Source organism: Camelina sativa, chromosome 20 (genome assembly GCF_030686135.1).
Source record: "Camelina sativa cultivar CO46 ecotype springtype chromosome 20, ASM3068613v1".
NCBI classification, from domain to species: domain Eukaryota; kingdom Viridiplantae; phylum Streptophyta; class Magnoliopsida; order Brassicales; family Brassicaceae; genus Camelina; species Camelina sativa.
Window position 1 is genome coordinate 12,285,856 of NC_141899.1, and position 24,839 is coordinate 12,310,694.

A 24,839-nucleotide genomic window follows, 5' to 3' on the forward strand; every position below is an offset into this window, starting at 1 on the left:
GAAAATTAAGGTTTATAAAATTACATTAAGGCTTAATCATAATCATGTATCTTTATTGTCTACTCAATGAAAGAAAATATTATATGATTTTAAAACGTGTGAAAATTAAGGTTTATAAAATTACATTAAGGCTTAATCATAATCATGTATTTAAACTATTTCATTTCTCATCCAAAATATGATTTTTATTATGATATTTTTTTATTATAAAATAGTGTGTTTTTTTACTTTAAGGATGAAGGACAAATTAAATAAAATGTAAGAAAAATGTTTAAAATGGATGTATCAAATATCAGTTATTTATTAGTAAATGTTATAGAATATTACATTTCTTATCATATACATAATATGAGATTTTATTATAAAATAATTTGATTTTGTTTGATAAAAAAATTTAAGATATAAAAGTGGATTTAAAAATATATGTCAATTGTACTAATATTAGGAAGAGAACTATGACTATTTGGAATTGAAAATGATATAAATTTGTTAAATAATAAAATAGAAATAAAAGATGACAGGTGTCGGTAAAAGAGAATACCAAATGTTGCAATGTGAGTAAAAGTTAGAAAAAACCTTCTCTTATTATATAAGATATATATATATATATATTGATTCGGCGGATAATTTTCCTTGTTTTAGGGTCATGTTGGTGAAGCTTCGGTTGGAGCTGCTTATCAAGAAATGTGCCACGAAGGTTTTCAAGTCTGTGAAGCCTGAGGAACAAATGTAAATCCAAACAAACATTGAAAGATTTGCTTAAAATGTTCAAATTGTCTAGATTTTAGTATCTGTGTTAACTCTTATATTGTCTCTTGGTTCATCTCAGATCAAGAGACGTAAATAAAGGATACATGCAGCTGGCTCTGACAGAAGTAGATCTCAAATGAAACTTCATCAAAGTATCTTTCCAACTTAATTTACATATTTTCTTATTTTTACAGATTGTAAAAATATATCATATTAAGACTTGTTTCTACGGATTCTTGTTTTTTTTTTTTTTTTTGAGTCATGCTAGTATTATTGGTGAAGCTTTGGTTGGAGATGCTTCTCAAGAAATGTGGCACGAAGGTTTTCAATTCTGTGAAGCCTGAGGAACAAATGAAACTCCTAGCAAACCTTTCATTGAAAGGTTTGCGTAAAATGATCAAATTTGTCTAGATTTTCAAATCAAGAAACGTAAGGAAAGGATACATGCAGCTGGCTCTGACAGAAGTAGATCTGAAATGAAACTTCATCAAAGTATCTTTCCAACTCAATTTACAAATGTTCTCATAGAAGATTCTGAATGCTCAAGTACTGATGTTCTTGGTTTCTGTTTTTCAGGGATAATCGGTGGAATATGTTCTGATTTTTTGGATGAAGACAAGGACAACGTTAACGACTATACGGATTCGGAGTTGCATGGCCGTAGAAAGACTTCTTATTTTTTTAAGTCGAGTGCATTAATATTGGTTTGCCATGCGTTTGGATCAACTTATATGACTTGTTGGTGATATATTGCAGATCCAAGATTAATCTGAACCAGAGTCATCTTGAAGTTGATGTGTCAGATGATGAACTGTTGATGGATTGATACAAAACAAGATCAGCTCTTTGATCACGTGAGGTTTGCAAATAGAAACTTGATTCAGATGACAACCCAGATGTGGAAGAACTTCAAATCATCCATGAAGGAGAGAAATCTAAAAGGAAGGGAATATCTAATGCAGATCTGGATGCCAAAAGAAACAAAGGTAGCCGTATCTCTGTAAACTCACCAAGTAAGAACCAAAAGCGATTGAAAATTCGAAGGAAAAATTATCGAAATCTAGGATCATCCTTCTCTCTGTACTTCATTTTTATCATGAATTAACTCTAGTGCTTATACAAGCTGTTTTCGTTTATTTTACTGGTTGGTGTCAATTATTCAGGGTTAGAAACATTGGTGTTTACTTGCAATCAGCTTCTGAACCTGGACCCTCACGGATTCACAAGGTTAAAGGCTGAATACTGTGTTATCCCCAAGGACATAATATGATTTCAACTAACCTCATACACCAGTACCAAATCATATAAGGTATAACTATCTTTACTTGTCTTGCATCACTATAGAGTCAGACCAGTATATAAGATAGAAGAAAGGTTTATTAGTCCTTACACTCGATAAGCCACAAACTCCCACTTCTAAGTTGTTTCATTTTTTCTATCTTATGATTATGTGTTTGTAAACATATAATATTGCGTAATTCTCATACACTGTTATGCTTATTTCAGGCCTATCGCAATGGTTCTCTACAAGGGTTGGGCGTTATCTTCTTGTGTTTAAGTTGTTAACTCTATAAGTCTATAGAAGATTTTATAGTCTATAACTCTATATGACCGACCATGTGAGTCTCAAAAAAAGTTTTATATGGCCGATGATGTCTATTATGATAACTTTATTTTCTTTTCAGTTGAGTCTATAAATAAAATCTAGTTAGAGCAGTCGAAATTCTTTTTAAAATACAGTTTTACATACATAGTTGATTGCTTTATTTTCCTGTTGTCAGTCTGTTCTTGGTGGAACCTGTGCCATTCCTGGTGCTTTTGGCTGTGGGAAAGCTTTTATCAGTCAGGCACTTTCCAAAGTAGGTCGTGATACTCTGGTTCTGTTCCACTTAATTACTGGATATTTTTTGCATTTCCAAAGCTAATTTGTTCTTATATACATAGTACTCCAACTCCGATGCTGTTGTGTATGTTGGTTGTGGGGAGAGAGGAAATGAAATGGCTGAGGTATATCTCTCTCATTCTGAATCTGCATATATATATATATATATTGTTCATACTATTTTCACATTTGATCTGATGGTTTCTCATAAATTAGGTTCTTATGGACTTCCCACAATTGACAATGATGTTGCCTGATGATCGTGAGGAAGCGGTCATGAAACGTACTGCACTTGTTGCCAACACCTCTAGCATACCTGTGGCTGCTCTTGAAGCCTCAATCTACACAGGTAGCGTTCAGAAATACATATTTAATAGGTTGCGTTTCACCTTTGCTATATGGATTTTTTTTTTTTGTTATTTGTCCTTTGCTATATTGCTTTGTTTCTAGGCTGAAATGACAGTGGATATCATGCCTATATAGCAGCACATTTAGCATTTTTCTGTGAACGTGCTGGTAAAGTAAAATGTCTCGGTGGACCAGAAGGTTATGGAAGTGTACAGTTTTCAGATCATGTGACTTCTGCAACCCCTAGTATTGTGCAGGTATTTTAGTTCAGTTTGTTGAAACTGCAAAAGTAAGTATATATACAACTGTGTGGCTTCAACAACTCCTTTGTAATGATCTTCCAATCAATAAAAAGATTTTTGGACGAAAGGAAAGAAAAATGTTTAACTCAAATTGAACCGGACACCGAATGAAAAGAGTAGAAAACACCGAAATTTCAATCTCTGTAACGGTAGACGTTTTTTTTCCGAATTGAAGCAACTGACGACATATTCATTCGAATTATCTAACCGAAAATGTCATCAATAGCAACCTACTCAACATCTCATTGACTAATAATGATCCAAAACCAATTAAGTATTTCGTCTATACATGCGTTTCAGTTTTCTAGAATCAAGCAATGTGCTCTTCCTTCTCCCTGTACAACCTTGTTGCATAGATAGTTTTTCTTGAAGTAGAACTTCAACCAAGCTTTTGAGATAGAGTTGCCACAAGATCTTCCCGAGCTTTCTCTAAAGCACTTGGGAGATTTTCAGGCTTCCTGCCACCTGCTTGAGCGAAATTGGGCTTTCCACCACCACCTCCACCACACAGCTTAGCTATGGGGCCAATGAATCTCCCTGCTTGAACTCCTAGAGAGACTACTCCGGGACTAAATGCAGCAACTAAACTAACCTTGTCTTTTTCTGGAGATGATCCTAGTACCACAGCGACTGGATCTTCCAATGTGCTAACCAAATGCTCAGCTGCACTCTTTAATGAGTCAGCATCGGTGTCATCCATCGACTCAACGAGCACTCTGAAGAAATTAAAACATTCACAGGAAGAACTTTAGTTGATATCATAACGTTAGATCATGTGTCAAATTCTCTGAGCATAATAATTATCATACAAACCATTTAGAGCAGGAAACAGTAGATTTTGATACCTTATCGTCTGTGAAGTTCCTACAGTAAATGCTTTGTTCGATATGACAGATGCTTTATAGACCGCTGCTTTTGAACGCAAGTCTGAGGCTTCTTTTCTAGCAGCACGCAGTTCCTCTACAAGATTCTCCACTCTGCTTGTAACATCTTCTGCTTTCACCTTCAGATTAAAACCACACGACAATTAAATATGTCACAGGTAACTACTATCCTGAAAGCAGCAAATACGAAAAAATTATTCGGAGAAAGGAAACTCTCTAGAAGCAGAATACCTTGAGAGTCGAGCATAGGCGTGTCATCTGAGAATCTCGTGAGTTTATGTATTCAATGAATGCTTCACCTGCAACCGCTTCAATACGTCTGGTTCCAGATGCAATGCCCTGTTCTGAGATAATCTTGAAAGCTCGTATCTCTGCAGTATTGCCAACATGAGTGCCACCGCAAAGTTCCATGGAGACACCAGGGACTTCTACTACACGAACCTGCGATTAATGTAGGGGTCCTCTTATGTCAAGCCAAATCAACTTATAACTAAACTGTAACACTTTATACACCTAATGTGGTTCTCATAATTCAGGCTTCACAACTCTCTTACCTCATTTTCATCATATTTTTCCCCAAACATTGCAATTGCTCCAGCTTGTTTCGCATCAGCAAGAGGAAGGACTTTTGTTTCAAGACGGGTAGCATCCCCAATCCATCTATTGATCAGGCATTCGATTTCCTCAAGCTCATTACCATGCAGGGACCGATTAAAGTTGAAATCGAATCTGAGGCGGTCAAAAGCTACTAATGAACCAGCCTGTGATGTTTCTTGTCCTATTACTTTCTTAAGTGCTGATTGCAGCAAATGAGTGGCCGTATGGTGAACCTGGAAAGTTAACAAAAAGGATCAATAATTTGAAAAGGAAAGAGGCAGTTGGGGATATTTGGATGCAAAATGACATTCAAACGTACCTTTGCTCGTTGCCTCAAGTCTGCATCTACTGCTGCTTCCACCTCCTTGCCAACTTCCAGAGCTCCACTTTTTACAGTGCCCTTGTGAACAAATATTTTAAGAGACTTCTGCACATCACTTACCTCAACAACAGCTTTCTCTTGGTTCCCATCACTGCTAACATAAAGAAAGCCATGATCAGCAATTTGACCTCCTGATTCAGCATAGAACGGAGTTCTGTCCAGCAAAATCTCTACATCACTGCCTTCAGAAACCCTTATCACAGGCTTCCCATTCACCAAAAGACTTTTCACAACAGCACGAGCAGAGAGACTGTCATATCCCAAAAACTCAGTGTCTGCAATATTTTTCGTGATGTCAGCATCATCTTCAACTGTCAGTTTTACAACGTTGTGAGCAGCTTGAGATTGACGCCTTTGATTCTCCATTTCCACTTCAAAACCTTTCATATCTATACTGACTCCACGTTCTTCAGCAACTTCTGCTGTTATCTCCACAGGGAAGCCATATGTGTCATACAGAAGAAACGCATCTTTCCCATCCAGAGAAGGCTTACTCTTAGTTTTATCAGCAACTGACAGTGCATCGTTAAGCTTTTGGTCAAGTAACTTTTCTCCTCTTTCCAGAGTTTTCTTAAAGTGAAGTTCCTCTTGTCTAATCTCCTCAATGATGCGTGGAGCCTTTAGTTTGACAACTGAATCAATATAGGTGCTCAATTCTATCACCTTTTCAGCAACTGCTGGCAAAAACGCTCCCTTTGGATTACCATTTCTATCCCCATTTATTCCGAGAGACTTTCCCTTCCGAACTGCCCTTCTTATTAGCCTCCTAACTACATAACCTCTGCCAATGTTGGAAGGAGAAACACCGTCTGATATGAGATAGACAACTGCCCGCATGTGATCTGCAATCACTTTTAGACTTGTCTTTGCCTTTTCATTTGCAGAGTCGTATGATAGATTCGCCAACTCTGAGGTCTTGGCAATGATTGGATATATTAAATCTGTCTCGTAGTTGTTTGGAACCTTCTGAAGGATTTGAGCCATACGTTCTAGACCAAGACCAGTGTCTATATTCTTCTGTTTCAAGGGCTCAAGCAATCCATCTTCCGTCTTGTTATACTGCATGAAAACCAAATTGTAGAACTCAATAAATCTGGTATCATCCCCAAGATCAACATCTTCACCATAACCTCTCTCAGGATAGAAGTCATAGTACAACTCTGAGCATGGACCACAAGGACCAGTTGGTCCACTGGTCCAAAAGTTGTCAGCTTCACCCATTCTCTTTATCTGCTCAACAGGCACACCAACTTCATTCTTCCAGATTTCAAAAGCTTCATCATCATCTTCGTAAATGCTAACCCAAATTCTATTAGCAGGTAGCCCAAACTCTTTAGTTGATAGCTCCCATGCCCATCTTATCGCTTCTTTCTTGAAGTAATCACCAAAGCTAAAGTTCCCCAGCATCTCAAACAAAGTATGATGCCTGGCCGTTTTCCCAACATTCTCCAAATCATTCGTACGTATGCACCTTTGTGCAGTAGTTGCACAAGGAACCTGTCTAGGTACCTGCATCATTTTAAAAATTCACACCAACGTTCATTGTCGTCAAGTCTCTAAGGAATAGTCTCTAAATGCAGGAAAACATAAGTGTTTGGCTTAATTTATATTTGTACCTTTCCAAGGAAGATAGGCTTAAACTGAAGCATTCCAGCAATTGTTAATAAGACAGTAGGATCTTCTGGCACAAGAGACGCACTTGGAAGAACTTTATGCCCACGAGATGCAAAGAATTCAAGAAAACGCCTCCGTATTGAGTCTCCACTAACGTCATTGGACTGACAATCCTCCTTAGCGTCCTCAGACACTGGATGTACTGACACTGAAATCCACATAGTAAAGACATATCAGTCCCCAAAATTCAACGGAAGAGACAATAAAAGATTATGTGGAAACACAATGCAAAAACCTGATGAACTCTTAGCAATAATCTGAGGTGACAGAGTTGATCTGGGAAGCAAGATCGAAGGAGAAGCACCTGTAGAGGTTCTGGTAACAAAACCTGCAAACCACATATTCAATAAATTAACGCCGAGATGAGATGAATACTGAGAAACTTGCATAGAACACTGAAATCAAAGCAACAAGAAGAGACAATAAACAAAGATCAAGAACTTTATTTATCAATCAAATTAGCGTGTGCTCTCTCAAGTCTCAAACAAATTGTAAAAATTTATACTTTCTAACAATCCTTTGGAGCCCGGTTAAGTTCATTGTAAGAAGCTACATCACTAATTTTGTACAGACCAAGATAATGACAGTTTCATGGATACCAGCTCTGTAACAAACCCAATTGGAAAAATCTCTCTGCTTCAATGGAAAACCCCCCCCCCCCCCCCCCCCCAAAATTCAATTTCGCCAAGAGAACAAATCACATAATCAATAAATTAACGCTGAGATGAGATGAATACCGAGTGCTCTCAAAGCAACAAGAAGAGACAATAAACAAAGCTCAAGAAATTTATATATCAATCAAATTAGCGTGTGATCTCAAGTCTCAAACAAGTTATACTAGTTTTGTTGAACGAACTAGTCTAATGTTCTACTTCCAAACAAGACAAGTAGTAAAATTTGGTTGAAAATGGCAAAAGCCACACAAAACTCTCAAATATCATCCAGAACTAGTAGCCAAAAGATTCCAAAGACATCATAATAGAGTGCAACAAAAAAAAATACAAAATCTAAGTCCAAATTTAAGTAACCAGCTGGGAATGCTACTCTTAATCTGATCATAGACCCACCTAAAACCTTTCCAGCCGTCAATAAACTATGATTCGACATGTGCTAGATCCTCTGGGCAATGTAAGGAGGTCCTTTAGCATGTAATATCCTTCTTGGTGCGAGAAACATCTCAAACGCAGACCAAGTTTTTTGAGTTTTCTAAAAAGTACCTTGCTACTTCCATTATAGCAGGCCCTCCGTCGAAGTATTTTATCTCTACAAAACTCGAGTGACGAAACCAAACACCGAGGTACAGATTAATTAAGCAGCTACATCACTAATCATATACAGACCAAGATAATGACAATTTCATGGAAACGAGCTCTGGTCACAAAAACCCAATTGAGAAAAACTCTCTGCTTCAACGGAAAAAAAAAAAAACACACATACAAGACGAAACCCAGAATTCAAATTCGCCACTAATTCATTTAGGTTGTGAGTTTCTAACACTAAATCCTCAATCTCTCATCACTTCATGATGATTATATAAAAAAATAGATTGCGAAAAAGGGAGAGAAGAACAGAACCGTACGTTTAGAAACGAGAAAACAAGAAGGATGGGAAAGCAAAATTGGTCTAAGAGGAACATCGAAAAGGTTTACTCTTGTCAAATTCATCGTTAGAGTGTGTGTGTGTGTTTCGGACAGAAGAAGAAGAAGAAGAAGACACAGTAATGGGCTGTGAAGTTTTTTTTTTTTTATCCACTTCTTTGTGGTTTCAAAAATTTTGATTAATCAATCAATTGTTTTTTAATCTGCCTTTCAATTGTTTTGTTAAATCTTAAACTAACTCGTTAAGGTTTAAGGGGAAATCGTAAAGTACCTTCTTCATTAGAGGAGGAGAGAGTTTTATCACCCATTGTAGCCAAAGACACGCGACGACACCTTCTTAGAGTTAGAGAATTTTTTTTTTTTTTTTTTTGGCTTCTTAAGGGTTAGATGACTCTATTTATTAAGTAAATACTGATTATTTTTCCTCACATTAATTTCATAAATTACTAGTATATGAACAAGTAAATAAAGGGTGGGAAAGAGGTAATGATAAAGTCGGTGGCCACAGCTGTCCTTACTTTTGTAATGTCAATATGTCATGCTTTTGCCTTCCGAAAACAGTCACACGAAAGTTAACTAGTGCAATATCTAATTTTTGGTGGAGCTCATCAGGGGAGTCGAGCGGGTTACATTGGGTGGCTTGGGACAAATTGTGTCTCAGTAAGGTGGATGGGAGGTTGGGGTTTCGTTGCTTGGATGAATGTAATACCGCGTTGCTGGCCAAGCAGCTATGACGGTTGATTACAGTACCGGATTCGCTCTTTGCTCGGATCTTTAAAGGTCGTTACTATAGGCATTCAGATCCCTTGGATCCAATTAAGTCTTACTCGCCATCTTATGGATGGAGAAGTATTGTTTCTGCTCGCTCTCTGTTTCACAAAGGACTCATTAAATGGGTAGGATCCGGTGCATCAATTTTGGTTTGGAATGATCCCTGGATCCCTGCTCAATCCCCGAGACCAGCATTAATCATTGGGCTGCCTTTTGACCCTCTGCTTCAAGTTAACTCTTTCGTTGACAGGAACTCAAATTCCAGGAATATGGCTCAGTTTGCAGTCACTTTTGTGCCGGAAGATGTTGCCATTATATCGGCCTTATCTATAGGACGGTCAGACTCGCCAGACTTGTTGGGCTGGCATTTCACAAAGACAGGCAAATATACGGTCAAGTCTGGGTATAATATTTTACAACAGCACAAGGTGCTTGGTTCAGGTGGGAAAGTCATAGGCCCGCATATTACACAATTACAGGCCTTTGTTTGGAAAATTCGGTGCCCTCCAAAGATTCGGCACTTTCTATGGCAAGCGGTTACCGGTTGTATGGCAGTCTCTACTAATCTCCGGAAGCGCGGATTGGGTTGTGATACCCAGTGTGTGCTTTGTGGAGTGCAGGAGGAGACCATTAATCATGTTCTTTTTCAATGTCTACCGGCACGGCAAGTGTGGGCCTTATCTCAGTTTCCGACATGTCTGGGGATTTTCCCTTCAGATTCGGTCTATACGAATATGGATTACCTTTTTTGGCGCTTCTCGGAGACCCCTACACCAGAGATTTATCCATGGCTCTTGTGGTATCTGTGGAAAGCCCGGAATGATAAATTTTTCAATAACCTGGATTCAAACCCAGAAGCGATCTTACGGTTAGCAGAGAATGAATCCAAAGCTTGGTTTATGGCACAGTTAGAAGGGGTGGTTGAGCCTCCACTTGCGGTCCCTAGGACACTTTCGGCCGGTGGCCGTGGTTTCTTGGACGATAGGTGTCAGACGTGCTATTTATGTTTTGTGGATGGCTCTTGGAAAGCAACAGATCATTATGCAGGCCGAGGTTAGTTTTGTTCTTCCCCTCTGGGGGAGGTCCCTACTATGGGGGCAGCCAATCTTCGTCGTAGTCTTTCCCCGCTTCATGCAGAGGTTGAAGCCCTAGTTTGTGCTATGCGTTGCATGATAGGAGCGGATAACCAGAATGTTGTTTTCCTTACCGACTGCTCCGACTTGGTGAAGATGGTGTCCTCACCTTTTAGAGTGGCCAGCGTTTACGTCTTATTTGGAGGACATTCAGGAAGATAAAGAAGAATTCACGTCTTTTTCGTTGATCTTAATTCCTCGCTCGCAGAATGGTAAAGCAGATACTCTGGCACGACGAGTTCGCTCTGAAGCGCACCTTATTACCTATGTCAACGATGTTCCGTCTCATTAGCTCTAAGCCAATCTTGTATGCTGTTGACAAAAAAAAAAAAAAAAAAAAGTAAATAAGGTAAATAACCCAAATTAATTTGTCCTTTTTTTTGTGCAACCCCCAAATTAATTTGTCTAAGTCTCCAATTAAATCCCCAAATTCACGTTTCCAACAAAAAAAAATAATTCAACAATTTGAGTAATTTTGTTTGTTCTAATTAACTTGTTTTAAAACAATACGTTTAGGTTGTAATTTATTTTACAGGTATGTTAACTGAATTTAGCTTTCACTAATCTATGTTTGTTCAAAGCAAAAAAATAAAAGCTTTCACCAATCTATAGGTTAATTATACAATTTTGTCAAAACCTAAACAATTTCATTTTTAATGCATATTTACATTTATTAGCAAAACAAATTACTAACTTAGAGGTCTTCTTGGCGTGCATCAGAGACTTTTTTCAACTAAGACTTGCGATTTATAGACTTTCTTGGATCATCAGAGACTTCAGAGACGTACGTTATATTTTAAGTCCGGTTCCTTTCTATTTACATTACATCTTTTTTTTTATAACTCATGAGTGATCCTAAAGGCTTCCTAGACCCAAAGACTAATCTTCTGGGCCGGGAGGAAATCATGTTAAATTTCGAACCCCGTGACCAATGCTACTCGAACCCAGGTTTTTCAATGCTATTTACATTACATCATCAGAGACTTCGAGACTTACGATTTATAGACTTCCTCTCTATTTTCCGAGTTCTTTTATTGGTTTCAAACCAAATTCTATAACATTTTTACTGACTCAAAATTGAAAGAAAAATCTACGTTCTGTTCGCGCATTCAAAATGGAGTATATAGACGTAAGGGAGTTGGAAATTAAGACAAGTGTCAAATGGCACACATAAACGTAACTGAACTATAAATGTAGAAGCCAAATCAATGCCCGAGTCTCACAACTACTTTCTTTCAATGTGGTTCTCTCTCTGCTAAGTGTTTTTACTTCTCTTTAACAGGCCAACAGATCAGACACATCAATGTGCTGTGCGTATATCAGAGACACAAACGACATGTACACATGAACGCTACGATACTACTATATATCATTATATACTGTGTAAGAAACATTTGAGTACTCCACCTAATTCTATCACATTTAATACAAGAGTGATCCCCCAAATGTTTATTTGGTCTATATAAATACCCTTGCATGCCAAACTACATAACACTTATTCTACTCATATAAGCATCAACATTACTATATAATCGTCGTCATCATTATAATCTTCATCTTTTTGAAAAAAAAAACAAAGAAAATCATGAGTTTCTCGAGAGTGGGAGTTTTGTTAGATCTATATGTAATGGTAGGGTCTTTAATGTTTCTTGAGCTAATGGTGGTGATGGAGGCACAGCCACTGGTTCCATCCATGTTCATCTTTGGTGATTCGGTGGTTGATGTTGGAAACAACAATGATATCTACACAATCGTTAAAGCTAATTTTCCTCCTTATGGAAGAGACTTCACAACCCATAAACCCACCGGACGCTTCTGCAATGGAAAGTTAGCTACTGACTTCACCGGTACTTCTTCATTTCTTATTTCTTATATTCTTCCATTTATTCGAATGATAGACACAGTGACATATATGCATAATGCATGCATGCGTATATACTCATTTCTCATCCAAATAACCGTCTGATTGACAGCATATAGTATTTAGACATACATGCATGTGTACTCAAACATGATGATCTAGTTTTGTGAATTGATGCAGGACTGTTTAGTTAAATATTCCTGAGAGTAATCGTTCCACATGCAGCATATATTGATGTCAATTGATGATTTCTAGCAAGGATTGAAAACTAAAAGTAGAAAATTAAGAGCCATGACTTGATAATAATTTCTTCAAACTTGGAGTTAAAAACCAAAACTAGTTGCTGGATTGTATTTGCATGGGGGTGAAGTAAAGTAAACAATTTATTTAGGATGAAAGACGAAGAAAACAATGTACATGCATTAGGTCGATATGTGTGCATGTTTATGTGTACATGCATACACATATGATATTATAGTAATATAATGATCAATTGTGCAGCTGAGAATCTTGGATTCACATCATACCCACAAGCTTATCTAAGCAAAAAGGCAAAAGGAAAAAACCTTTTGACTGGAGCTAACTTTGCCTCTGCAGCCTCCGGTTATTACGATGGCACAGCCAAGCTCTACGTTAGTACCATTTTTTTCCTCTTTATTTATTTATTTGTCGTCTAACAATAATTTGAATCTTAATAATTGAGAACGTCTTCTTACATAATTTCATTGTTGATTATGAAGAGTGCAATATCGTTGCCGCAACAGCTTGAACATTACAAAGACTATATAAGCCGGATCCAAGAAATCGCAGTCTCAAACAACAATGCAAACGCCAGTGCTATTATCTCCGATGGCATATATATCGTCAGCGCAGGAAGCAGTGACTTCATACAAAACTACTATATCAACCCTCTCCTCTACAAAGTTCAATCACCTGATGACTTCTCCGATCACCTCATCCTCTCCTACTCCAGTTTCATTCAGGTTATTTTTTCTCTATTTCTTTGTTTGTTTGTTCAAATCATACCTAAATGAGGAATCAAATTGATTTGAGCAATATATATCATAAACTTAAATTAGCAATATTTGTTTGTTCAGACAATCAAAAAGTAGTTAAAGTATAAGTTTGTTGTGTTTTTGTTTTGTTCTGTTTTGGGAATCCGTAGAATTTATACTCGTTAGGAGCAAGAAGGATCGGAGTGACTACGCTTCCGCCGCTAGGATGTTTACCGGCGGCCATAACCGTGGCAGGCCCACACGAAGGTGGATGCTCGGAGCAGCTAAACAACGATGCAGTCTCCTTCAACAACAAACTCAATACAACGTCGCAGGATCTCAAGAGAAACCTCATTGGACTCAATCTAGTCGTGTTTGATATCTATCAGCCTCTTTATGATCTCGCCACCAGGCCATCTGAATTTGGTAATTTATACATATTTTCGAAGCATAGAACAATGCTTGGTTAATAGGTTTTAATTTTTGTTATGTGTTCTATGTAAAAAAAATTTCAGGATTTGCAGAGGCAAGAAGAGCTTGTTGTGGAACAGGATTACTAGAGACATCAATACTATGTAACCCTAAATCATTAGGAACATGTAATAACGCGACTGAGTATGTCTTTTGGGACGGGTTTCATCCGACGGAAGCTGCTAACAAGATTCTCGCAGACAATCTCTTGCTCGCTGGCATCTCTCTCATCTCATGATCATATCCATATCTCTCTCTCTCTACATTCTTTTCAACTATGGCTTAAGATTGTAATTTTCAGTTTATGTATTGTTTTGCCTATTTGGATTTCAAAACTGAATCGAGATTTTATGTCGGAAGATAGACTTCTAGCTTTTAAAATATGAGTATTTCTTTTGGTTGCACATGTCTTTCTTGTGTACAATTTACCAGACTGTCTCCTAAGTAATCTACGGATATGAGAAAGACAGGCAAGTTCTAACCTGTATATGTCTACCATAAAGTCCACCTGAGTTAGCGATATCTTGAAGCTTGATGGTGTAATGTGTTATGCCTTGAGTGACCATGGGAAGATTCGCCATGAATTAAGATCCTTCACAGATCTACAATTAAGTAAGAAGAAAATTATGAGTCAGGTTAATTAGAATATTTCCAATTCAGACTACATTCGAAGTGGCTGTAGCAAAAGTATCTAACAATTGAAACAAAGCCTCTGGAAATTTATGACCAATCGTATTATGAGAGGTTTTGAGTTTTTCAGACTGCATATATCACTTGAAATAGAATTTGAATGCAGACAAGTCTTACAAGCCTTATACTGGAGATGGAGAATAGCTTATCCGAAATATCTGTGACAGCAATCCAATAGCCTTTTAACACCAGCTTTGTTTATAGAGCAGTCCCCAGTTATGCTTTCCTCCTGCAGATTCTCATTGCGAGTACTCCAAATGTTTAATATCAACTCAATCTTCTGTATCTGTTGTTGCTTAAGGTCAACAAAAATATCTGTACAGGCCATCTTTGTAGAATCTAGAAAGAAGAGAAAAAAACAAAGGAATAGAAAAGTGGATACAGCAATTGTTCGCGCACTTGACTTCATCTGGGAAGGGAGTGTGTTTTGTAACTCCTCGTTTGAATCTTCTAGTTGGGTATCGAGAAGATCATCTTCTATAATATCCGAGTTGCTTAACAAAACCGATATGTACTGACTCAGACAGAATGTGTTTATCTCAGACTCATTAACTCTGGCAAGTAACCTCGCAATAACATTCCAAATTGCTCTTTTTGCTTCTAAGTCATCCAAAGCAAATGGTAAAGTACTGAATAAACCTTCCAAGAAAGAGAAATCTGCTTGCACAGATTCTTAGTGTTAGATAAAGACATGAAGCACTTAGATGAAACAACCAACAACACTATGCATATATTTTATCTGTTCATCCTAATCTGCAAAGTATGGCCCTTGCTGTGAATTGCTAAAAACATCTTCAGAATGCTTTCATCAGTACAAACATCTCATACTTGTTAAACAAATTTAATTATAACTTTTTCCTAACACCACAATTCCAGAATTCAGAACTAGGTAAAGAAAGTAAAGTAAAGTCATGTCACACTCTGCAAACCCAAATGGAAAATGCTGACCAGACATTTCATGAAAGTAAAGTAATTAGTTTACCTTCCAATACTTCTGGAATAAAATGGACTGTTTCCGACAGCATATTTGCGATCAAAACTCCAGCAGTAACACAAGATGCTGCCACCTACAGTGAAGATAAGTTTATTAGATTATAACTTGAGATACATTCAATGCAAAGCTTGTTGGAAAAACCTATAAATACCTCAGCTTTGTCCTGAAGTTTCATAAGATCACAGACTAGCTGAAATAGTTCTTTGCTAGAGCAAATCTCTTTAGAATGGCTATCTGAAGCAGAAAGGGCTTCAATAGCTCGGAGAATAATTTCAAGGATGGGGTACCTGAAACCATATACAAGGGTTCATACTACATAGTAAAGCATAACACTTGTTTTTTTTTTGCAAGAATATGAATGCCATTCATAAACACTTAATGACCATTAAGATGAATTTCTATTCTTTACCTTTCTGGAATTCTTTCTTTCGTCAACTTGCTCATTTCAAAAGAAAGAAGATTGATCAAGAGACTCGTCAAACCCAGAGTCATTAGTAGAGGGATCAATAGCTTCTCAATCTCCGGTTGACTTTCTATGATACCTAACAATAACCCTACACTCTATGGAGAAAATGGAAAGATATAGCAAATTCAAAAAGAGCCATGATAAACCAAAACTTACAGAAAATGGTTGAGGGACATGAATAAGCATAAAGTAGAGAGTTAAAGGAAAGATTTCCATCTGAAACTGAGTCCTATAAAATTCACCAGTTCGATCAACCTTTCAACCATCAATTCGTCCAGTACAAGAATGACTCAGTTACAAGCACAAATATCAGAAGTTACCTTCTCAATAAGATGTGGATTCAAGGTATTTTCTGCAATCCATAAAATACGGCGAAGTATATCATCAGACTGCAAACACTCAGCCCAGAGAGTACATCCAGTCCCAGAGAGACCTGTGGTTAGTATCCTATTGGAAACATATGTCAATATTTAGATAACCAAACCAACTGATGAACATGATTTACATTTGATGTCATAAACTGAATTTTTTTACCTACAAACTTCACTTAGGCATTGGGTATCATCAAGAAACAACTGCCCCACAAGTATATTGACGATTCCTGCTGTAGACTCTACATGTTGCAACAGACCTTCATGGCAAACAAGGTTCCTAATAATCCCTAGACAGATTTCCTTGCAAGCCCCAAAATGAAAAAAAAAAAAAAAATGTAAACATCAAAATCTGTCAAGGAAGACAAACAAAACCAGAAAATTATCAGACTTGGCCATTGATCATAGATATACTATACACTTCTTACTCGAATGCGGGAAGATTCTGAAACCATAAGGTTTGCATGAAGCACTTCTAATATTAGGTTCTGTACCTGCAAATCCAATGTGAATACAAGAAAATAATCACAACTTCCAGCACATAGAGTTAAATACATGTAATGTAACCAAGCTGCTTTCTTGTCTACATGGAAACCAATACCATCTTTCAACAATTCAAATGTGTATTACTTATCTAAACCCATTACCATTAGCTCAGCATGAGTTCTACTAGCAGCAAGATCCCACAAAACACAACCATGATCTTCCCAAGCTTCTTCCACTGATGACCCCCTTACCATTCCCAGCTCCGCACATGAACCCACCTTGTCTTTCTCCTCAGAAGTGGATTCGTTATTGTAACCTCCAATGTCCATGCTCTCTGAACCACCATTGGAAGTGTCAACACCTTGAACCACATTATTAGCATTCGTATGATGGTTACGTCGCTCTTCAGTGCTCGAATCAACTGGAAGAAGCTTCCTTATCAGTGAAATAACATAGCTAGGATCAACAGTAGTCGAAATGTCGAACAACTGCAGAACATAGAGAAATCACTGTCAACAATACTACGAAAAAAAAACAGAACTTTCAATCGAAAATAGACTCTTCAATTGCCACATATGAAGAAAACTTGATCACATAAAGTACCATTGAAACTAGCTTCAAGCTCGATTTCTACAATTAAACTTGAAATTAAGAGCTATTGATGCTCTTACTTCATCAGAAGGAGGTGGAGGATGATGAGATGGAAACTCGTTTTCTCTTGCTTCACTAAAATCATCTTCTTCTCGAAATTTTCTTCGCTGGTTAGCTTCATCGTCTTCCATTGAACCTCTCTGGGTTTGTTTCTTTTCACCTTTGCCCTTATTTCTTCTCCTTCTCTCGCCCAGAAAATTCGAAACGCCTCTTTGCTTCAATATTAGGAAGTAACCCTTGTACTAAATCGTCTTTTGTTTTTTGACCTGCAAAGTATTCTATTTTCTTTTAAAGTACCTTAACGTTTTCAATAGAGCTAATGACATCCCTTTTGGATGAACCACGCAGACTCTGCCAACTGTTAAATAAAGCTCGGGACAGGTGGCAACACTTCACAGGTGAGAAATTGAGTAATCTCAAATTAATCCTCCGCCACAAAATTAACGGTCATCTACCACAAATTGTTTATTCACTAATCCAAAATTATTTTCTAAATGAAATAAAACATTTTGCTGTAAATAAAACATACTCTTGTTTGGACAAAATGTAGGATATTAAATTAAATATCTGTAAAATAATAACATACGAAAACAAATTTATGAAACAATTTTTTGTATTTTATTTTTAATAATAGGATCTATTTTGCCTTATACGAAATAAATATGATTAAACCGAAAAATATTTAGTTTTATTTTTGAAAAACATAGATAGAGAGATATATAATCATTTGAGATTTTAATTTTAAAATAAGATTTATTTATTCATATTATTTGTATCAAATTTCAAAAAAAAAAAAAATTTGTTGATTGTGATTTCTAATATATCTTTTTCATATATATAACTTCTCCAAAAATTTCATATTTATTTATCACACAAATTTGTGAAAAATGCCAATCGAAAATATTTGAGTGGGATAAGGAGGCATCATGTTTTATAAATCTTTCTAAATAATTTTAAAAAACTTTTTTTTCTTTTGACAACAGCATACAACATTGACTCAAACAAGCCAACTAGAAGGTAAATTGTTTACATAGGTATTAACTAGATCCGGAACTATGCGAACACGTTGCGCGAAATTATCCGCTTTACCATTCTCAGATAAGATCGCGGGACATAAACTAGGGAGAAAGCAGCAAATTTTTAAAAACTTATATAGAAAAGATGGATATTATTTTATCTTTATTTGTAAAATTATCCTTAAGCTAAAAACAAAACGAAGAATCTCTCCATACCAAAGCTTCTTCCTACCACCAACAATGGCGTTAACTCCATCTTCATCTTCATTCACTCCACTCCTCAATTCCTCCGATCATTCTCCTTCTCCATCTCTCCATTATCTTCTTCCTGGATCTTCTCCTTCCTTCTCTCTCCACTTATCTGCCCTGAGTAGAAGAACTCCGATCTATTTCGAAGCACTCAAAGTTTTATCATCATCATCGAGATCGAAATGTTTAGCGAAATCCTCTACAACCGCCGAAGATTTCGTCGGCGATTACGAATCCCTAAACGTTAGCGACGATGATGGCAGTGACAGTGGTAACAGTGATGGAGGAGATAACGGAGGAAGCGATGATTCAAAGAAGATCAGTTCTTCTTCGTCAACTGATTCTACGTCTCTGGGAATTCGTGAACCCGTTTATGAGGTTTTCATTCTTTCTCTTTTAAGTAAAAAGAAAAAAATGAATTGTGCATGTTCATATAAGATTCTGATTTAAGTGATTATTTTATATGGTTGAAGCTGTCACCTATGTTTGTGCCCTCATCAAAATTTTAAAACTTTTATGTCTCTGGAATATAATAAAAAAAAATAAGGTTGTTGAAGTGAAGGCGACTGGAGTAATATCTACAAGGAAGATTAACAGAAGACAGCTTCTCAAATCCAGTGGTGAGTGAAACAAAATTTAATCATCTCTCGACTGAATTATACATTTTGATCTTGATGTTGGTGAGTGTTACTCTTTTTTACCAGGTCTGCGTCCAAGAGATATACGAAGCGTTGATCCTTCATTGTTTATGACAAACTCAGTGCCATCTCTTTTGGTAAATTAGCTTCAACTATCATTTCTCTTTACTTGTGTGAATATGGCTATGATGAACCATCTCTACCTCACTACCCTGTATTTTATTTGTATATATGACTTTTTACATGTTATTTAGGTTCGTGAACATGCGATTCTGCTCAATTTGGGCTCTTTGCGAGCAATAGCAATGCGAGACCGTGTCCTTATTTTTGATTATAACCGGTAATTTTGGTAGCAGTATATCTCTTTTTTTTTTCTTCTCAGATTGTTCACTCTATTTTTTTTCAGTATTTGTTGATGTTTGTCCAAAATATTTTCAGGAGAGGAGGAAGGGCTTTTGTAGATACATTGATGCCTCGGCTTAACCCAAGAAGTATGAATGGAGGGCCCTCTATGCCATTTGAACTCGAGGTTGGTTTGGCTTCATAGATAACTCTATGGGATGGTGATTTATTTATGACACTCTTTATTTATGTTAGAAAAGAAGAAATATATGTTGTGTATACAGATCAAAGATTATATAAATTATCTCTTCAGCCCTGCATAACTTGAGTTCGAAATAATTTCAACCTCTGTGGTGTTAACGTTTCATTACTCTGGCTTAATTGAAGGCTGTTGAATCGGCGCTTATCTCAAGGATACAACGATTAGAGCAAAGGCTTATGGACATAGAACCCCGTGTGAGTATGAAAGCTAGTGAGTATATTTCATTTAGATCTTCTTCACTTTGACTGCTGGACTAGGACTTCCTCCATGACTCAGTTGCTTATTGTATCCCAAAAGTCAAAAGGAACTGAGTCATGTTATAGAGGATGAGACTGCCATTTTTCGAGTCGAATAATGCATTTTCCTATTGATATAAGTTTAGTTTCTGGTATAAATATCACACTGAACTGAGCATGAATCATGAAACGTTCTGACATAAAACCCTGTAGTTTTGTCCAAACATTGGCTTATGGCTTTTTATGATCAAACAAGCATAGCGAGAGGATGACTAGAACATCATTTCTAGCTCACCACTCATGAGCCCCACATCCGACATCTTGGTTTGCATAATCCTCTCTAAACAATGAGAGTTTGTCTTTATACGAAAACAATTTGTAAAGAAAGTTAGTTACAGATTGGGTTTCAAAATATCCTCTTCTTCTTTCTGCTTAAATCTTTCACGTGCATCCTCTGAACGCCTCACATACACACGATGGAGCTTATCATCATTTCTTTTGCTCTTAACTTTTATATTTGTGCCATTTGGTTCAGGTCCAAGCTCTTCTTGAGGTTTTGCCCAACCGCTTAACTGCTGATATATTGGAGGAACTTCGTATTAGTAAACAAAGACTGGTAAACTTCATTAAGATGTTTGTCTATGCATATTCTTGATTCAGTTGTTCACTTTAGAGAACTCAGTTTTCGTTTCTTTGTTTTGTATTTTTCCTTATACACTTTTTAAAGGTCGAATTAGGCTCCAGAGCTGGAGCTCTTAGACAAATGCTTCTGGATCTTTTAGAGGATCCCCATGAAATACGCCGCATATGCATCATGGGAAGAAACTGCACACTTAGAAGAGGAGACGATGATTTGGAGTGTACGTTACCCTCAGAGAAGCTGATTGCTGAGGGTAAGACTGCAAACATTTCCTCCGTGATAGTCACCACAAACACATGAATTTAACGAGATTCATTTTCTTTCTCTGGTTCTGTGCAGAAGAAGAGGAGGAAATAGAGATGCTCTTGGAGAACTATCTGCAGAGGTTTTGACTTTTACTCTTGAAGCACTCTGATATGTTATATTCTTATGTAGTGAAACTCTATGGCTTCGTCTGTGCAGATGTGAGTCATGCCATGGACAAGCAGAAAGACTTCTGGATTCTGCAAAGGAAATGGAAGACTCAATTGCTGTCAATCTAAGGTTCTGAAGATAACACAACACTCCTATCTATCAAATGAGTAGACACTCTTGTCATGATGCATTATTGTTTTATTTTCAGTTCTCGGAGGCTTGAGGTCAGCAGATTCGAGTTGCTTCTTCAGGTCGGTACATTTTGTGTTGCAGTTGGTGCTCTGATCGCAGGTACATTCACAACCCGTTTATGATTTGCAACCTTTGAACTGTGTTAGAGGCTTGCTTCTTCTTTTTGTATTTAAACTACCAACTACCGAGATTGAACTGAGTGTGCTATTTATACATGATCTCCAAGCCAACAATTCCTATTTTCCCCTGTTCATCAAATCATCGTAAAGGGCTTAAAACTCTTCTTTTGGGTGCGTGCAGGTATATTCGGCATGAACTTGAGGTCCTATCTTGAGGAACAAGCTGTAAGCCCTCATCATGTAGCCACATCTTTATACACTATTTTACCATCACTTCACCGTTAACATCTCGAGTTTATGCAGTCTGCATTCTGGCTAACAACGGGTGGAATCATCATAGGCGCTGCAGTCGCCTTCTTCCTCATGTATTCGTATCTCAGTAGACGCAAAATATTTTGAACCTTCAATCCTAAAAGACAAAAGAAGTGGTAAACCCGTCTTCAATCCTAAAATATTTCCGTTTTCCTTGAAATTTGATGAAGAGAGCTGAAAATAAACGTATATATTACAGGTGGGAAATCCGTGAAGAAGAAAATTTCATCACATTTACATTGTGGCATTAGGCCCCTTTCTAGGTGTTAGAGCGGAAGGAAGTTCATAAAAAGTTTGATATATATTTATTGTGTGGTCTCCATTGAACCCTTGTACTTGTGTGTTATGTCCTCATTGCGTATGCTCTGCACTATTGGTTACTGTTAAATCAGTGTATCATTTAATAAGCTTGTATTAAAAAGCAAATGAATTTTCAAATCTTTTGTTTTCAATAGTGAAGTGAGAAAAAACAATACAGTATCTAAATCTTTGATTCCCAGAGAAGATATTCAGAGGCAAATACAAAACTTTTTCAGGGATTATAATTTCTTAAGTGCGAAGATCACGAGCAGATTGACGACCTTCTCTTGCTGAGGTCTTTGGTTCCGAGCCATCAATGGCGATGTTCCCAACACCAACCTCCATCGCTTCCCTCTCATCCTTTTCCTTCGTTTTATTCTCATCTGATGCTTCTTCTTCTATGGGTTTCTGTGGACTCGATGACGGTTTTAATGATCTAGGGACCGGATTCATCCATGGGTGCGTTAGGCACTGAGCAGCCGTTGGTCTCTTCTCAGGTGCAAATCCAAGTATAGGAATGATGAAATCTTGCATAGCAATTGCATCTTCCTCGCTGAAGTCATATTTATCTGTTAAGACCTTGCTAAGTGGCCAAAACCGTAACCGCCTGATGTGCCTCAGTTCACCCTGTCGGTTGAAGAAATCTCGCGAATGGCGTCCGCCTAATGCAATCTATATAAACAAAAGATCCCGTTAAAAAGCGCAAAACCATACTTATAAACAAAAAGAACAACAGTGTTTCTCAAATTTTTACCTTTTTTGGCATCACCCCAAGAAGCTCCATCATCAATGCCAAGTGATCCTGAAACCAAAAGCCCGTTATGTATTACATAAGCTCTACTGAATATGAACGAAATGAAATTATTTGAGTTTTTTCACAGAACATAAGAAAGCTAGAGAGAAATATACCTCATCCCGCTCAAAGTTTTCACCACTGTGAGGATCGAATAGAACATCTCCGGTGGCAAGCTCAAAACAAATGCAAGCAAATGACCACATATCCGCAGAGGTTGAGTATTTTGAGCCAAGAACAACCTCAGGACACCGGTACTGTCTCGTCTGTATATCACTCGTAAACTGTTTATAAGTCCAACAAGCATTCCCAAAATCTACCAACTTGCATTTCCGATCAACATCCGCAAGTAACTTTTGCCTCGTGGATCGACTTCCTCTCCTATTTCCCCGACTCTTTTGACTATCATCCTCTGCATCTTTTACTCTTTCTGAACTCTCTTCCGACCCCTCCACATATGAATTTCCATTTGATCTTGCCTCAGAGTTAGTATCTCTCTCATTTTCCTCTGAACCTTCCACTTTCTTAGCTTTCTTACGAATCTTCTTTTTCTGATTCTTAGTCAAATCCGCACTGTAAGTGTAACTCTTGGGTTTGTCTTTCTCAGCCTGTCTCTCAGGAACATTCTTGTCCTTAGCGGTTGGAAGTACAAGAGGAGTACCTGCTTTCCTAGCATCTGCTTCAGGGTCAATGGTGGAACAAAGCAGAATGTTCTCCGGCTTGATATCAGTATGAATAATGGAGAGCTTGCGGTGAAGATAATCCAAACCAACTAAAATATGAAAACAGATCTCTTTAACCATGTGAAGAGGAACCCCTCGGTAATCACTGTACTTGATAACAGACAAGAGGTTATCTCCCAAATACTCGAAGACCATACAAACATGGTTCCCATTAGGACCCGCGTGCTTGAAATGATCAAGAAGCTTCACAACACACTTGTTATCTTCCTCATCACCTTCTGCGATCTGTTTCAATATCTTAATCTCGTCCATGGCTGCCTCAGTATAGTGCTGAGCACTCTTCTGGATTTTCAAAGCTACGTATCTCTACAAACAGTAAAATTGAAAGGCAAGATTCACATTCACATTTTATCCAACAAAGCTAAGCTCAATCCCAACAATGCAATCCTTATACTGATAAAACCCTAAAAATTTGATTATGTGTTAAAACGAACCGTAGAAGTGAAGAAAGTGACTTACAGAGTTGGGAGTGTCCCAAGCAAGCCAGACAGTGGAGAAATGTCCCCAACCAAGCTTACTCTGAATGACATAACATCCATTCTTGAAAGTATCACCCACTCGAACCGTATGGTAGCCTCCTCTCCTGTAATCCTCTGTTCCTTCGTCCTCTGACGAGTAGTCACTAGCATCACTCAGACGACCACCGTTCTTCTCATCCGCCATAGCCGGAATTGTTGAGAATCCTCAATCGATTTTGGAGTTTTTAGATGAGATCTGGGACAGTCAAATTCAGGGGAAAACCCCTAAACCCTAGAAATTTGGGAGAGCTTGGATGACTTCAAAAAAAAAAAAAAAAAAAAGATCCGATTAAATTTCCCAATTTGAGCAAAATACCAATTAATGCAGATAAAAACTACGAAACCGAACCGAATGATTGATTATGAAACTGGAGATAGTAGTAGTGTCTGTGTCAGAGAATTAGGGCTTTCGTTGACTCTGTCTGAAAGAGAGTGTACGGAAGTGTAATTTGACAAAGAGAATTATGAGATTCTTTTAACATTCTAAAATAGCATAAATCTACAGTTCAATGCAAATAATTTAGTGGGTGAAAAATGTAGCAAGAAGGAATCGAACCTACCACCTCGAACTTCTATTAAGAGAATCCTTAACCTTTTCGCTACAACACAAACCATGTCCACTGTTAAATTTTTATTTAATTCTAAGTTTCAGGGGGCAACTGCCACTACAATCTATGGATATATCCACTTGTATATCTTGACACTTTTTTGAAGTGAACACCAACCGCTAACAACAAAATCGTAAAATTTCACGTGAAC

General features: G+C 37.4%; 6 protein-coding genes across 15 annotated transcripts; 3 read left to right on the plus strand and 3 right to left on the minus strand.

Moving 5' to 3' along the window:
• The first annotated feature begins 635 nt into the window (after positions 1 to 635).
• Positions 636 to 3,360, plus strand: LOC104770622 (V-type proton ATPase catalytic subunit A-like). 3 transcript variants are annotated; one of them, XM_087504784.1, is made up of 10 exons: positions 636 to 729; positions 830 to 902; positions 1,010 to 1,242; positions 1,327 to 1,763; positions 1,914 to 2,059; positions 2,257 to 2,369; positions 2,532 to 2,609; positions 2,695 to 2,757; positions 2,849 to 2,981; positions 3,083 to 3,360. In XM_087504784.1, the coding sequence occupies exons 6-10, from the start codon at positions 2,358 to 2,360 to the stop codon at positions 3,085 to 3,087; spliced, it is 291 nt and encodes a 96-aa protein (XP_087360910.1). In that variant the 5' UTR covers positions 636 to 729; positions 830 to 902; positions 1,010 to 1,242; positions 1,327 to 1,763; positions 1,914 to 2,059; positions 2,257 to 2,357; the 3' UTR covers positions 3,088 to 3,360. The 3 variants fall into 3 exon arrangements, with proteins under 3 accessions (XP_087360910.1, XP_010493378.1, XP_087360909.1); XM_010495076.3 differs by having other exon boundaries at positions 1,327 to 1,736; XM_087504783.1 differs by having other exon boundaries at positions 1,019 to 1,242; positions 1,327 to 1,736.
• On the minus strand, positions 3,022 to 8,844 carry LOC104772470 (alanine--tRNA ligase, chloroplastic/mitochondrial). Of its 4 annotated transcripts, XM_087504776.1 has the most exons (9): positions 8,037 to 8,585; positions 7,887 to 7,938; positions 7,055 to 7,147; positions 6,762 to 6,967; positions 5,083 to 6,654; positions 4,721 to 4,996; positions 4,398 to 4,607; positions 4,128 to 4,285; positions 3,022 to 3,998 (listed from the first exon to the last, which is right to left on the minus strand). In XM_087504776.1, the coding sequence occupies exons 2-9, from the start codon at positions 7,924 to 7,926 to the stop codon at positions 3,662 to 3,664; spliced, it is 2,892 nt and encodes a 963-aa protein (XP_087360902.1). In that variant the 5' UTR covers positions 7,927 to 7,938; positions 8,037 to 8,585; the 3' UTR covers positions 3,022 to 3,661. The 4 variants fall into 4 exon arrangements, with proteins under 4 accessions (XP_087360902.1, XP_087360903.1, XP_087360900.1 ...); XM_087504777.1 differs by lacking the exons at positions 7,887 to 7,938; positions 8,037 to 8,585 and adding an exon at positions 8,689 to 8,844; XM_087504774.1 differs by lacking the exon at positions 7,887 to 7,938 and having other exon boundaries at positions 8,399 to 8,638.
• Positions 8,845 to 11,542: 2,698 nt separating this feature from the next.
• Positions 11,543 to 14,052, plus strand: LOC104770623 (GDSL esterase/lipase At5g22810). Its single transcript, XM_087504782.1, has 5 exons — positions 11,543 to 12,168; positions 12,684 to 12,814; positions 12,923 to 13,165; positions 13,348 to 13,603; positions 13,693 to 14,052. Exons 1-5 carry the CDS (start codon positions 11,907 to 11,909, stop codon positions 13,884 to 13,886), a joined length of 1,086 nt encoding a protein of 361 aa, XP_087360908.1. The 5' UTR covers positions 11,543 to 11,906; the 3' UTR covers positions 13,887 to 14,052.
• Positions 13,995 to 17,603, minus strand: LOC104772472 (uncharacterized). 4 transcript variants are annotated; one of them, XM_010497082.3, is made up of 12 exons: positions 17,327 to 17,603; positions 16,817 to 17,143; positions 16,598 to 16,663; positions 16,333 to 16,472; positions 16,119 to 16,245; positions 15,955 to 16,027; positions 15,742 to 15,874; positions 15,484 to 15,619; positions 15,321 to 15,405; positions 14,721 to 14,995; positions 14,456 to 14,624; positions 13,995 to 14,250 (listed from the first exon to the last, which is right to left on the minus strand). In XM_010497082.3, the coding sequence occupies exons 1-11, from the start codon at positions 17,435 to 17,437 to the stop codon at positions 14,484 to 14,486; spliced, it is 1,614 nt and encodes a 537-aa protein (XP_010495384.2). In that variant the 5' UTR covers positions 17,438 to 17,603; the 3' UTR covers positions 13,995 to 14,250; positions 14,456 to 14,483. The 4 variants fall into 4 exon arrangements, with proteins under 4 accessions (XP_010495384.2, XP_087360906.1, XP_087360905.1 ...); XM_087504780.1 differs by having other exon boundaries at positions 17,259 to 17,531; XM_087504779.1 differs by lacking the exon at positions 15,955 to 16,027 and having other exon boundaries at positions 15,742 to 15,893; positions 17,327 to 17,585.
• Positions 17,604 to 18,379: 776 nt separating this feature from the next.
• LOC104770627 (magnesium transporter MRS2-11, chloroplastic) lies at positions 18,380 to 22,164 on the plus strand. Its single transcript, XM_010495080.3, has 14 exons — positions 18,380 to 18,949; positions 19,119 to 19,191; positions 19,276 to 19,346; positions 19,464 to 19,549; positions 19,648 to 19,738; positions 19,939 to 20,007; positions 20,585 to 20,665; positions 20,777 to 20,942; positions 21,029 to 21,074; positions 21,152 to 21,232; positions 21,312 to 21,394; positions 21,596 to 21,639; positions 21,718 to 21,842; positions 21,926 to 22,164. Exons 1-13 carry the CDS (start codon positions 18,563 to 18,565, stop codon positions 21,811 to 21,813), a joined length of 1,374 nt encoding a protein of 457 aa, XP_010493382.1. The 5' UTR covers positions 18,380 to 18,562; the 3' UTR covers positions 21,814 to 21,842; positions 21,926 to 22,164.
• On the minus strand, positions 22,157 to 24,646 carry LOC104770625 (uncharacterized). Of its 2 annotated transcripts, XM_010495079.3 has the most exons (5): positions 24,430 to 24,646; positions 24,022 to 24,338; positions 22,936 to 23,868; positions 22,781 to 22,828; positions 22,157 to 22,698 (listed from the first exon to the last, which is right to left on the minus strand). In XM_010495079.3, exons 2-5 carry the CDS (start codon positions 24,223 to 24,225, stop codon positions 22,276 to 22,278), a joined length of 1,608 nt encoding a protein of 535 aa, XP_010493381.2. In that variant the 5' UTR covers positions 24,226 to 24,338; positions 24,430 to 24,646; the 3' UTR covers positions 22,157 to 22,275. The 2 variants fall into 2 exon arrangements, with proteins under 2 accessions (XP_010493381.2, XP_010493380.2); XM_010495078.3 differs by lacking the exon at positions 24,430 to 24,646 and having other exon boundaries at positions 24,022 to 24,425.
• Positions 24,647 to 24,839: the final 193 nt, after the last annotated feature.